Source organism: Parasteatoda tepidariorum, chromosome 4, assembly GCF_982258835.1.
Source record: "Parasteatoda tepidariorum strain Cologne lab strain chromosome 4, Ptep-v5.0, whole genome shotgun sequence".
NCBI classification, from domain to species: domain Eukaryota; kingdom Metazoa; phylum Arthropoda; class Arachnida; order Araneae; family Theridiidae; genus Parasteatoda; species Parasteatoda tepidariorum.
In genome coordinates, this window is record NC_141758.1 from 31,395,594 (window position 1) to 31,409,161 (window position 13,568).

General features: G+C 30.7%; 2 protein-coding genes and 1 long non-coding RNA gene across 5 annotated transcripts in view; 2 read left to right on the forward strand and 1 right to left on the reverse strand.

Annotated features, from left to right (window-relative positions):
- Positions 1-3,849, forward strand: part of CngB (Cyclic nucleotide-gated ion channel subunit B) — a 103,845-nt gene extending 99,996 nt beyond the window's left edge. For all 3 annotated transcript variants that reach the window (XM_087160875.1, XM_087160876.1, XM_087160877.1), the window contains one exon: positions 2,654-3,849. In XM_087160875.1, coding sequence (XP_087017001.1) covers positions 2,654-3,676 — 1,023 coding nt within the window. In that variant the 3' untranslated portion in view covers positions 3,677-3,849. The remainder of the gene's footprint in view (positions 1-2,653) is intronic.
- Positions 3,850-8,344: 4,495 nt separating this feature from the next.
- LOC147810862 (uncharacterized) lies at positions 8,345-11,828 on the forward strand. The gene is made up of 2 exons (XR_015432995.1): positions 8,345-9,424; positions 10,020-11,828. It is a non-coding gene; the product is annotated as an uncharacterized LOC147810862 (long non-coding RNA).
- The window catches only part of LOC107447925 (E3 ubiquitin-protein ligase AMFR), a 29,525-nt gene continuing 26,382 nt past the window's right edge, over positions 10,426-13,568 (reverse strand). Inside the window, exon 16 of the mRNA XM_043043267.3 lies at positions 10,426-13,084. Coding sequence (XP_042899201.1) covers positions 13,006-13,084 — 79 coding nt within the window. The 3' untranslated portion in view covers positions 10,426-13,005. The remainder of the gene's footprint in view (positions 13,085-13,568) is intronic.

Below are 13,568 nucleotides of genomic sequence, written 5' to 3' on the forward strand. Positions count from 1 at the left end.
GGCATTTTACGTACACGTTTAAATTATTTATAAATTGTTGAAGAAAAAATCACTTTTACTAAACCAAAGTTAAATATTAACACAGAAGTTTTGCTACCAATAAAAAAAATGTGTTACATAGGCCAGCAAGTTGTAAGCATTAGCTTTAAATAAACATCCATTGTTTTCACATTCATCAACAACAAATAAAAAGTAAAGCATTTAAGCCCAAAGCGAAACTTTAAACATTTCTGGCAGTGGCGTGAGCACCGTGATCATGAAAAAGTTTTCTGCGCATATTCTTTAAAGCGAAAAGGATAATTTAAAATTTTAAATCACATTTAGATTTATAAGAATACGCATATCTTAAGTAGATATATAATAAAACATAAAAAAAGTTAATACTTAAAAAAAAAAGTTTAAAAATAGAGTACATTTTTAGAATTTTTCATAAATGTGAGACGAGGGTTAATTTAAACTCTATTAATGTTTAATTCAGATTCCTTGAAACCCTTATTCAGAAAAACGGAAAAAAAAGTATATGAGTATTTTTTAATCAAGTGATGATTCGTAGTTGTGGTGTAAATTTCTTTCGTTCGATCAATATTTTTCTTAGATGGATCTGATGGATCTTGTGATCACGAGTTTCAGAGAAAACTATTACCTCGAAAACATATATGGTGTAAGGACCATTTGTTTCGCGTCAATATTTTTCTTAGATGGATCTGATGGATCTTGTGATCACGAGTTTCAGAGAAAACTATTACCTCGAAAACATATATGGTGTAAGGACCATTTGTTTCGCGTCAATATTTTTCTTAGATGGATCTGATGGATCTTGTGATCACGAGTTTCAGAGAAAACTATTACCTCGAAAACATATATGGTGTAAGGACCATTTGTAACATACAAATGATAATGCAACATTTAAAAGATTTGTGAAAAGAATTTGTCTTACGAACTATTCATTCTTGCTTTAAAATGTCCCTCAAAATAAATTAAAACATAACAAAACAATTGCGTGATTCTTAGTAAACTTTTAGTTTTACTTAATTCACTATTTTGCATATTTCGCTGATGCTTCCGAAATCAAATTAAATTCTGACCCGAGCAAATCCTTCTTCTACAGGCTTATTTTTACACAATCTGTAGCATTTTGTAACAAATTTTCAACGACTAAAAACGATATATAACAAAGACGAGCGAATAAAAAATAAATATGTCAAAATATAAAACATTTTTAGTACTTCTCATAAATAAAAGAACAAGGGGTATTAATTGTTTAATTAAAACTGTAATAATATTGGATCATAATCACTTTTTTTTATAACTATCGTTGAACAGCCGACCCAATTTTAAATTTACGACTTCCTATGTTCAGATCCGCAGCTTTGTAATTTTGAACATAATCTAGATTCTGGAAGATAAGGCGAACTTCCGGATCACGTATAGGGGGAAATTTGCCTATGTAGAGAACTTTTAGATTGAATTCGTCTGCATTTGCGTTACATGGAAAGGAAAATCACGAAAACCTCCCACAGTTTTGTCTCGCGGCAAGAGGACTCTAACCCATGATCCGTCTATAACTGAGGATATTTTTCGTCAGCACTGTGGTCGAGACATGTGCGGAATTCATATCGATCAGCCATCGCTGAGATTCGAAACCGGGTCATCACATTGGGAAGCGATTGCTCTATCCCCTGAGCTACCACGGCTACGATCAGAAACGTGATGGAAAAGCGAATCAGAATTTTTCATCAAGCAATTTAATTATTGACTCTGCATTTTTCATGGATCGGTTCATAGATTTCGCTGGATGGATAAAATCGATTCAATGATTCGAATACCAATACCTTCCGACAGTCATTGCAATTACTATCCATAATTTTATGCAAACCATTGCAGCGTTATAGTCTTGAGGTATCAATGATTAAGGAAGAATAAAATTTAAATAGACAGATAATTGCCTTTTTTTTTCTTTTTTTTGTGTGCCTTCAAGATAAAATTATAATCTCGAAAACATGTACGGTATAAAGAACGTCATCATCATAGTTGACCAGACAGCCCAATGTGTGCCAATACCTTCCTCTGAAGATTTCTCCATAACGACTTCCGATTTATCTTTGATCTCCAATTCTTTTCATAAACTGCAAGAAAATCAAACTCCACTGAGTCAGCCCATCTCAACCCCGGCCTTCCTCGATTTCTTCTTCCCGTGGGTCTAAAAAATCAGTATCTTTTTCATTGTATTGTCCTCACTCATTCAAATTGCAGGGCCATCCAATTCATTCTATTTGTTTTTATGTATTTAATAATATCGGGTTCTTTATAAATCTTATACAATTCAAAGTTAAATCTCCTTCTCCAGTTATTGTTTTCATTTTCACCACCAAGTATACTCCTCAAAATCTTTCTCTCAAATATTGTGATACAATTTTCCTCCAGTTTTGTCCTTGTCCAAGCTTGGTTTGACAAGAGTTTTGTAGATTAAGAACTTGGTATAAAGAACACGCCAATTAAATACATGCATTTATGAAATTTTTACAAGATTTGTGAAAATAAATTTCATACAATTTATTTGTTCATGCTTAAAATGCCATATAAATGTCCCCTAAAAAAAGAGGGAAAAAAACATTGTGCTTTTTCATTTATCCTATAATTTTTACTTTTTCAGATGCTTCCAAAATCAGCTCACCGAGTTCAGCCGCAAGCAAATCCTTCTGCAACAGGTTTGTTTTTAAACAACACAGATGACACAACCTCGAAGCATTCTACTATTATCAAAACAGCAGAAAATGTGTCGATAGCCACAATAGAAAATAACGAAGTATACAGCAAAGAAAATACCCCAGCAAATAAATCAAAAACGCGTTCAATGAGTGACGGTAATTTATTGAGACAGCCTGCATTCAAGAAAATAACCAAAGAAAAATCTTCAAATCTGTTGTCTTCGCAAAGAGCTTCTTCAGCAAAATCCGAGCCATGCACCTACTTCCATCCAAATTTCGCTGACGATAATTGCAATAGTTCCAGAAACATTTCTAATCCCCTTAGGTATCGAAAGTCGTTATCAAGAGAAAACAGTATCGATTTTTCACATAGACACCAACGTTCTTTTGATCACCTAAATTTGACCTCAGAAGAAAACTTTCAATCATTTGCTTTTCGAAACCAATACGGTGAACGATACTTTAAAGATGATTCATTCGATAACTCCAGCGAAGTGTGCAGCACTAGCACTCAAAAACTGGCGATGGACAACAGTGACGAAGATAACTCCTATCTCTGTTGGACATCTAGTTCATCGTCAATACCATACTTGGGTGAGCTTTTCCAACAAGGCAGTACCGAAACACACATCTCAACAAAAAGAAGTTCCTTGGAAGCATCAACATCTAAAATTCGCAAAGAAAGCATCGTTAATCCAGATTTATCGAACAACACTGCTTCAGATCACAGCAGCTCTTCCTCAATACCGTGTCTCAGCCATTTCTTTCAAAGTGATAACAGCAGTCAATCCAGCAGTAACAAGGATATTCCGCTATCACCTATTATCAGACACGAGACAATAAATACCATCCACAGACCAGGTAGTTCTACCAGCAATAGCAGCTCAGTGGGATACGATAATTTGGGTTATGTACCTGCAAGTATTCTGTCCAGAAGATCGTCTATTTTAAGCGACATATCAGGATGAAGTCACCTTAGACCTTTTCTTATTTAACAGACAGTATTTTCCCTGGGAGGCATTATTAAGCGATGGCTTAGAAAACGCACACTGTTCTCATGTTAATGATGCAACGTTTTTAACACAGTTTGTTGATTTTAGATAGCCTTTTAAATCTTGCAATAAAATAAACACTGAACAAATCATTGTTTCCTAATGTCTTTGATTCATACTTTAAGTCCCTTTAACATTTTAGGCAATAATGGGTCTCACACCTCCAACATGGCCTCGTACCTATCGGACATCTAACGGAACATGCGAAAAACAAAATGAGAGAGAGAGTGAGATCTGCAAAATTATAACACACAACACAAAACAAAATCCAGTTACTGGATCTTTACTGAAATAACGCGAACAGAGATTTGAGACAAATACAGGTTGTTCCGTAATGATAATGACCATTATCAAATTTTTTTTCTAGAATCTTAAGTCAATTATGAAGTCAGGAAATACACATTAGGGGTCACAAACTGATGTTTAAGAGCAAGGATATAAAACACTATCGAAATCTAACGAATCACTAAGGAAGGTGAAACTGAAATCATCAAAACCTGTTTGATTGTCGAGGAAACACAGTAGGCTTAAAAGACGATTATTAGAATTACATCCGAGTTTCGTTGGACAATCAAACTGGTTTTTTTAGGTTTCTCATCTCGTCTTTTTCACTGATTTCAATGCCTTTTTGTTTCTTCTTTGCTTAAATATTGATTTGTGACCTCTAATGTGTATACATTTTTATTTAATTTTACAATTTCGAAAAGGATTCTAAGAATATAGATTAATATATTAATGATACCGGTGGTCAGTGTGGAACACCACAAATATTTTTTACCACCTACTTTAACCCTTAATCGTCGAATAATTTTGAAGTAAACAATCATTAAAATGCTTTTTTTTTATTCAAGAACATTATGTAAAGCTAAATGTATACACAATATATGTATTACATTTTAATTTTTTTGTGAATTTTTAGCTAACATGTTTGATGAGTGCTGACTTATAGTATAAAATAAAGTATCTATAAACACATTACAAATAGTCTGGTACTACCAACTGGTGTTAAGATCGAGAAAAATAAATAAATAAAACATGATTCCGAGCATAAGAACTACATAGTTTTAATCTTTTTGGTGCGCTACTTTTGAACACTCTAGCAAGGAAATATTACGGGCACGAGAAATAGAGGGTGAAACTTTACTTCGACGCCTTTCGTTTGACAAGTAAACCCCGCAAGGGTAAAAGTGCCTCGTAGTTCAGAACCCGCGAATAGATGGAAACACCACTCATTCATGAGTTAACTTCTACATTTTCGACATAGATCTGAAGTAGAATGTATTTTCTCCAGTTCCTTTGTACTCAAGGTACTGCTCAGCGGACTGACCACGATACTTTTCTTCAGATTTTACGAGTACGTATATCACATGTACTCGAAGGATCTCAGCGGAATAGACGATCGAACCCTCTGCACAGGAGTCTTATTCTCTAACCACTGAGCTACCATTTTAACTGTTTACTAAAACATAAAGGTTTTTAAATAATTATAAATGTAGCTTAGTTTTTTTTGAAGATCCGACAAGAATAAAGATTTTTAAATTTTCGGTTATATAAAGTAGTTGGGAAAATTTTACCTTTTTTCACAAACCTCAAAATAAAATCTCTCAAGCAGTTATGTAATAAAAACTCTCAAGCAGTTCTAACAGTATGACACCATTTCTTAGATTTGATCCCAACCTTTTAAGCTAACAAAACAGTTACAAAGTATTAATAAAGCTTCCTGTTAAACAGGTGAGAATATAATTCTACAGATTTCCAAGTCATAACTTCCCTTTTAACACCACGTTAGTCTATACTCACCGACGACAACGGAATTTTCATAGTCATTGGAGTCTTTCAGAAAAATATTTCTTAATTGGCTAAATGTAAACGATAACATGCTTCCTAAACCGGAAAAAATTTAGAAAACTTCGGGTGCATCCTTCCGTTTAAATTATGCTTACGAGACGATGTGAGAACAGGCTTAATATTCTAGGAAGTTTTATTATTGTGATTTGTGTTTAAATTCACACATGAAATTTTATCATTCATAAGATTTTTCAGTAATTTATAAATTCTAACATGTCGTGTGCCTAAAACAAATTTGACAAAATTAATACAGCATAAATAAAGTATAAGGTTAACCACGTTTTGAGTGTTATCCCTTATTTGGCTATATTTGTGTAAAATAGCACAGTTTGTATTTTTTAAGTAGCATTATAGCAAGTTTACGGAGTCTTCCAAATTCATTTGTTGTATGTTTCGTTGAAAATTAGATTGAAAGAAGGCGTTATAATGAAAACACTACAAGTATAATATTGATAATATCGTAAAAATCAGTAGGAAGTACTCGTAGTAACCCGGAAGTCTTACGACGAATTTTAACCCTTAGCGCCATCTGCACTTAGCATTACACAGTCAGCCATCCATATTAGCAGATGTAATGTAATATATTAATATAACGATATTTAAATAAAAAATTACTCATGTCTACCGCTAGAAATAAGAAACTTAAAGATACATATAAGGTCGAAAAACTCATTAACCATGTTTAAAACTATTTAAAAAGGTTTTAAAACAAATCCTTTTACTTTTAAAAGTTTTTTACTTAAAGAATTTCTTTTTCTTCACTACCACTGAAAAAAAAAATTATATTTCGCTAAAACCTAAAATGTCGGTGGGTATTCTAGCGGTAAAGTGAGGCTGATCATGTGGTGAGCAAAGACGTGTCTATGGATGGTGTTTTCAATGCATATGTAAACAACAGAGATGCCAACTTGCTCCGGACAGCAAATATATATTTTAAAGCGGTAGTTTATCATTTGTGATTCTTGGTTTAATAAATTCAAATTTAGTAGATTTTTATCCACCACTGTTTCTAAATGATTCGAAGGCTTATAGAATTCACCACTTTATAGTACTTCTGTCATGCTATACCTTTTAAAAAGCATGCAAAAATAGTCAAATATTTGCAAAATTTACTTTATAGTTATTTAACGTTTTTTTTTTTTTAATTATTTTGACGTGTCCGGAGCAGTTGGCAACTCAGCAACAACAATCTCGAGCTCTTGACCTGCTCTACTTCCGGTTAAAAAGTATACAGCTGCTTAGTACAGCTTATTCTGCGACGCGATATTTTCGTACAGAAAATTTTATTTTTAATAATCATAAAATATTAATTATTTCTGGTGAGTTTAGTTTAAGGTGAAAATTTTAGCTATTTAGAGATATATTGTTAAAAAGGTGACATGGTTGCTAGATTTAGAAAGAATTAGTTTCTTTGGCAGTCCCCATTTGGCCTCTTTTTACTTGTTTGTTCTTGTTGCAAACCATGCACCATCATATGTGATTGTTAGCATATTGTGCGAGCAGTTAGATTAAGTTCATTTTACAAATTATCATTTAGGTTTAAATTTAGAAGTTAGTAAACTGTTAGCAAGGTAAGAAGTGTTTTATATAATTACAATTCTTTCTTTCAAATGACGATTCTTACGCCTTGAAATGACAAGTCTTCAAAACATAAATAATAAACCAGGAAACAAATACACGTATACAAGAAATACTACTCAAAAGTCTCAAAACAAAAGGATCACCTTGTGAGCGAAATAGCTATCAAACAGTAACCCGAAAGTATGGGCAGTAAAGAGTTTGCAGCGTACCCAAGTGCAGAAAATACCATCCATCAGAACTTACTCCTTAACTTAAGCTAATTAACTGCAGGCAATAATAATTTAAATCATATTTTGGAGCAATCGGATACTTGCAACTTGAGAAGATAAGTGATTATGTCTAACCAGGTGATTTAAATCAGATTTGATTGGATATCTGCAAAGTGTGAACGTCGTCACGCGTGTGTGTCGAACCTGATTGGCTTCTGAATCGAGAGATGCCACTAAGGCTCCTATAGATGCCACGATTTACCTACGATGACGTCACTTGCAGGCATCCAATGGATGGTGTTTTCTACACTAGGGAACGCTGCAAGCTCGGAACTGCCTAAATTTCCGGGTTACTGTTTCAGTTGTATTTTAAAGCCATTTGGCATCATTGCGTTTTGAGATTCTTGCAAACGATGTATTTGATTACTTATTACTTATGTTTACAAAGCTAACAATACTTGTGTTTACAATACTAAAAGTGTTAACACTAACGTAAGATGGTGCAAAGCTTGCAGCAAGAACAAACAGTAATAAACAAATGGAAAGAGGCCAAATCAAGACTGCCAAAAAAGCGAGTTATTCAAAATCTAGCAACCATGTCACCTTTTTTAATAATAAATAACAAAATAACTAAAACAAATTTTCACTCCTAACTCCCCAGAATTACACAATAACATTAATATCTTATGAAATGCGGCAGATTTGAGCTCAGAAATTATCTAATTTATTTCTTTTATTGAAAACAAAATTATCCGTTTGAAAACATCGCCTATCAGAATAACATGTAGTAAGCAGTTGCGAACTTTTTAACCGGAACTAGAGTAGGTGCCGAGCTCGAGATTGTTATTGTTTACATTTCTATTGAAAACACCATCCATTTGAATCTTAAATTGTTACAAGTTTAATTCATAATTAAAATTAACAAGTAAAAGAAATAAAGACTGAGTCCCAAAGAATGGTATATTTATTAATTTTACACTTAATCATTTTTATAAAGAAATAGCATTATAATTAAATTAATATACAACTTACAGGCCTGGTAACCGAAACCCTTCAGCATGGCAGCTTCTGCAGGTTATTCTTCAGCACAGAATTTTAAAAAAAAGGCGAAAAATTAGTATTGCAAGTTAATTCTCTTTGTAAATACTTAATTTTTACCCTTTCTGTTTTCTTTATTGCACTTAGTATAAACAGCTGTCTCTTCTTCTTTTGGGCATCGAATTAAGATCGTATAAAATACAAATTAAGCATAAAGTTTTTGCAAATTCTCATATAAATGTAAAATTTAGCTTAATTTTTATAACAATAATCTCTGTCTGACTATGTTGGAGTCTCAGAAAAAATTTGGGTTTATGAAGACAGACACTATAATTTCTGGTACCAGGCATGCAGACAAAATAACTTCTCAATATTAATTTGAACCTAATATTTCTTTTGCATATCTCAGCTTTGCTACATATTTATGGGAGATATAAGACATAGCAGACAGCAGTTTACTAGTTTTACAATATCAATTTCAAAAATTTTTACTTAAAAAATTATTTTTAATTTTTTAAAAAAAAATTCTATTAAGATTATTTTTAAAAAATTAAATATCTTAACTAGCAAAACCATAAATTTTAAAACTCTTCTTAACCATACACTGTCCATTGCCAATCCTCTATTTTAGCGGCTCCCAATTTTATTTTCGGTTATGGAACCCTAAAGATCGACCTTCTTTTGGCGGAACCCCGCGACTTAATTAATAAATTTCATTAGCAATTGTGAAGATATCAATTTAAGATTGACTGTTAATTAGTTTAAAAATATTTAATAAATGAAATTCTATTATTTTGAAAATATTTAACGAATGTATGAAGCATGAAATTTTTTCTTAATATTGGGCTTTATGTCAGAAAATTGAGTTAACATTTCTTCAGAAACATCTAGTCTAGTTCATAATTTGATTTCAGTGTATGCATAAATTGAAAATGAATGAGCTGAAATATGCTTTTCGTTGAAATAAAAATAAAAATTGGTGAAAATAGTTATCAACAAAAGATATCTCTTCATTGTTATTTTTATTTGATGTGATGTACTAATGAAATTCTTCATAAGTGCATTCATTATTGAATCAATATATTGTTAGTAGAAAATACTTTTTTTCCAATTTTATTTATTTTTTTTTTACTTCACAAGTATTGTAATAAAATAATTTTATAAAAAATAATGGAAAATAAATAAGAGATAGTTAATTCGAAAAAATTTAATGGCAGGCTTAAAAAATCCCAACTGATTAAAAATGTCCTAACTCTCGGAACCCATGTGACGAATCTGCGGAGTAGAATTTGGGAAACGCTGCTCTATTTTACATGTTTCAACAAAATTTTAACGCATAAACATTCCATGTTAAAGTATATTTGTATAAAAAAAATAACTAATTTTAAAAAACAATTTACACTTCAGAAGCCAAAGTATTTATACACATACATTAAATTCAATACATTGCAGATTTTTCTTGGAAAAAACCTCCGCACCATTTATTTCAAAGCTTGATTATTTAAGATCAAATATCGATTTTTTGGACTCAATTGTTTCTTGAGAATGAACAAATAAACTATGAATAAAATTAAATTTGAGAGCTGATGTTTATGCTATTAATGTTTTGTCTCTTTTTATGATAACAATTTCAAATCAAAATCGGAAACTTAAAAAAAAAAAAAAAAAAAAATTAAATTCAAATGAATGTAAAAGAAATTTAAATTTGTCAAATAAGGGAGCTGAAACAGTTCAAGCTAATTTTATGCAACAAAAAAAAATACATCATGATTCTAAAAAATCATAATTTTATTTGGCAAACCAAGAACTCTATAGTACCAATAAGCTCATAGCAACCCTGGCTTTTTCACTTATTGCGCTATGAAAAAAAGTAGAAAAGAGCAAGATTATTTTCTTAATACAGAATTAATCAGAAAAATTTTAATCATTTTTATCACAGTTATATATGATAAGCAAACCCAAAAAGTGTTAGAAATCACAACCACATCATAAGATGAATAAATTTTATTTTAAAATTCAATTAGTCCAAATATGATAAAATATGTGCAGTATGTATGAAAATGAAAGACAAAAGATTAATGTTAATCCAAACTAACTTAAAACACAAACACACCAATGGGAAGAAAACGGATCTCCTGTTATGGTATTTACGTAACAGTTTAATTCAATTATAACATCAAAGGAAGATAATAAGACTCTTGGAAGTAAGACATTTTCGCGAAGTAAGCTGCTTTTGAGAGATAAAAATTGGTTATTTTTTACCACAAGAAAATTATTCTTTTACTAAAAAATATGAATTAATATTTTAAATATTGTATTTATGAAAGTACACATTTATATTATTCAATAAAAGCCAAATTTTATTTTAAGTGTTTAGATATTTTTTTAAAGAACATTTTAAATCGAAATTAATATCAACATTTGCTTACATCTTTTTGTAAGCACATACAAAATTCTACAAATTCATAAATATTAAAATTTTGCATATTGGTATATACACCGTAAATCTTATATTAAACTAGTTACTATCTCATTCTTTTGATTACAATTTGATTTTAAAAAGAAAATTTATGTAAAAAGTGATAATTTTTAAAAAAATTTAAGAAATTCCCTAATTTATTTATCTTCATATAATACATAATTCAAATTTCATGAAACACACTACTTCATTTGATTTTTCACACATATTCACATAAATTCATATTAATTTCCTGAGATTTTTTATGGGAAAACTTTTTTTTAGCATACTAAAAGTATATTATTTATAAAATGCTGACTAATATTATATTTTTAAATACTATATACAGTGGCATAGAGGCTTCAGAAACAATACTTTCAAATACATTCAGAAAAAAATTGAGAATAAGAAAAGTTAAGATAATTAATTCAAGAATATTTCAAAAAATATGCTGACCAGCCTGTGTAGGGGTCAGGCAACTGGCCTTGCATCAAAAAGGTTTTGGGTTTGAATCCCAGACAAGGCATGAATGTTCTTTCCTTTTCTGTACTATCTGTCCCTAATGTGGGAGCAACGTTGGCCCACCTAATATGGTGTCCATGTAAGAGTGGCCTACAAATCTGGCCTTCAGATGCCTGTATGAAGAACAATCATTCCCAAGGTGGGCATTGGAACAAAAAAAAAATTTCAACTACTATATACAGAAGCATATAAGTCAATTTTTTAAACCTCCAAAATTTTACGGCCGAACTTCAGTTTGATAATCATCGCATTACATACAATAATATAGATATGAATAGCTATTTATCAATTTACCTTCACAAATTGTGTCTTAAATTTTGCATTTCATTTCAGCATATTTGCCTTACATATAAAGGTTTTCTTTAGAAACAACACTTCAAAATACATTCAGAAAAAATTAAAAATAGGAAAAGTTAAGTTAATTAATTCAAAAATATATCAAAGTATATAACACATAGAAAACTTTTAAAACATACCATTAACATACAAATTTAAAAATTCCAAAACATCATTTGAATCAGATTCAATAACCTCAGCAGTTTGTCACACGGATATCACCTTATAATGGATTCTACTTCATCGTCATCAGCAGAAGTTTAAAAAAAAAATTTTTTTTTTACCCGCATCCAAAGTATATTCGAATTTCCACATTTTTTAACATATTTTACAATAACATTTGAAACCACATTTTGCCACGTGTCTAGTTTCATTTAACAATTATAGGAAAAATAATCAACATACCAACAGTGGACAATTTATATTCCTGACATACCAGAAATTTTCTATCTTCTCATCAAAAACAAAAGGTTGACTTACACACTGAGATGCATGGTACTGCACATATTTGACTTTTATTGAATATAAACAGTTTCAATTTTTAAAAATACAATATTTAGAATATTAAAATAAACATACTAGTGATAAAATTACCTTTCTCTATAGTTGAAAAAAATATTCCCAAGAAGGATAGGGCAAAATTAATGGTTGCTACCAGCCAGGAGGCAACTAAATGAACCAATTGGCGACTTATTCATTGAAAATGCACCCCATTTTATTATTGTTATAAATATGGAAATATTATCAATATTTTATAATATTCCGAGTCTTATTTTAGTTCTCTCTTGTTTTTCCATTTTGGAATTGAAACTTGTTATGTTTACCATATTTTGAGAAAGCATAACATTAATATTACAACATGCAACAATTTTTTTTAATTGTTTAAAATTTTAAATTTTCAATAGAATGGCCACATGCTTTAAAAAGTGGCCACTGTTAAAAATGTTACAACTGGCTAATAGCAAATTTCCTAATTTTGCCCCATACGAAGAAGGTCTTACTTTCTTTAATGCCTAAATCCATAAAAATAGTGAGTATACTACACTAACATTTACATATAAAATTGACTTTAATATTTCTCTTTTAATTAACAAATAGCATATCTTATCAACTTTCCACATGAAGGAAATACTTAAAGTTCCAGCAATTTTTGCTGAATATACATTTATGTTTACTGAGAATTTCTTTTCTCAGCAAAGCAGTGCTTATTTTAAGGAAAACATTTTTAAAAGAATATTTGTTCTGTATGGCTTCTAATCTGAAGAACTAGAGGATTCTTCGTGTCTTCTCCTATAAATAGGATGTTCAATAGGAAAACGGTTCATGTATTTGCTAGAGGAAATAAAATAAAGATGTTACATAAAAAAGTGTGGAGAGCAATTAAAGTTATAGGTCACCTTAATACCTTAAGTCAAGTTCTAAAATAACTCCTCCACTATGCCTTGAGAGTCAAGCATAGCCTGCAAAAGCATTCTTAGGGAGGTTAATCTTTGCCCAATATTTGAAATTTAAGTAAAACTGTTCTATTTTCAGGGTATTGGCGTTTTTTAAGAAAATTTCCAAAGCCTTTTGATCTGACTGTCTCGTGAATGGTAAAACATATGTAATCTGATTTATATACGAACTAGCTAGATTATTTTTCATGCCAAGAACAATAGTTTTTAAAATGTGCACAAATTTTGTTGAATTTCATCATGTAAACCAGTTGCTGGTACTTTTTTTTATTATTATTTTTGCAGACTTACTCATATAATGAAATTATAAATAAGTTCAAAATGAACTAGAAAAGACCTATAATGTCAAACATGTCAGAGAA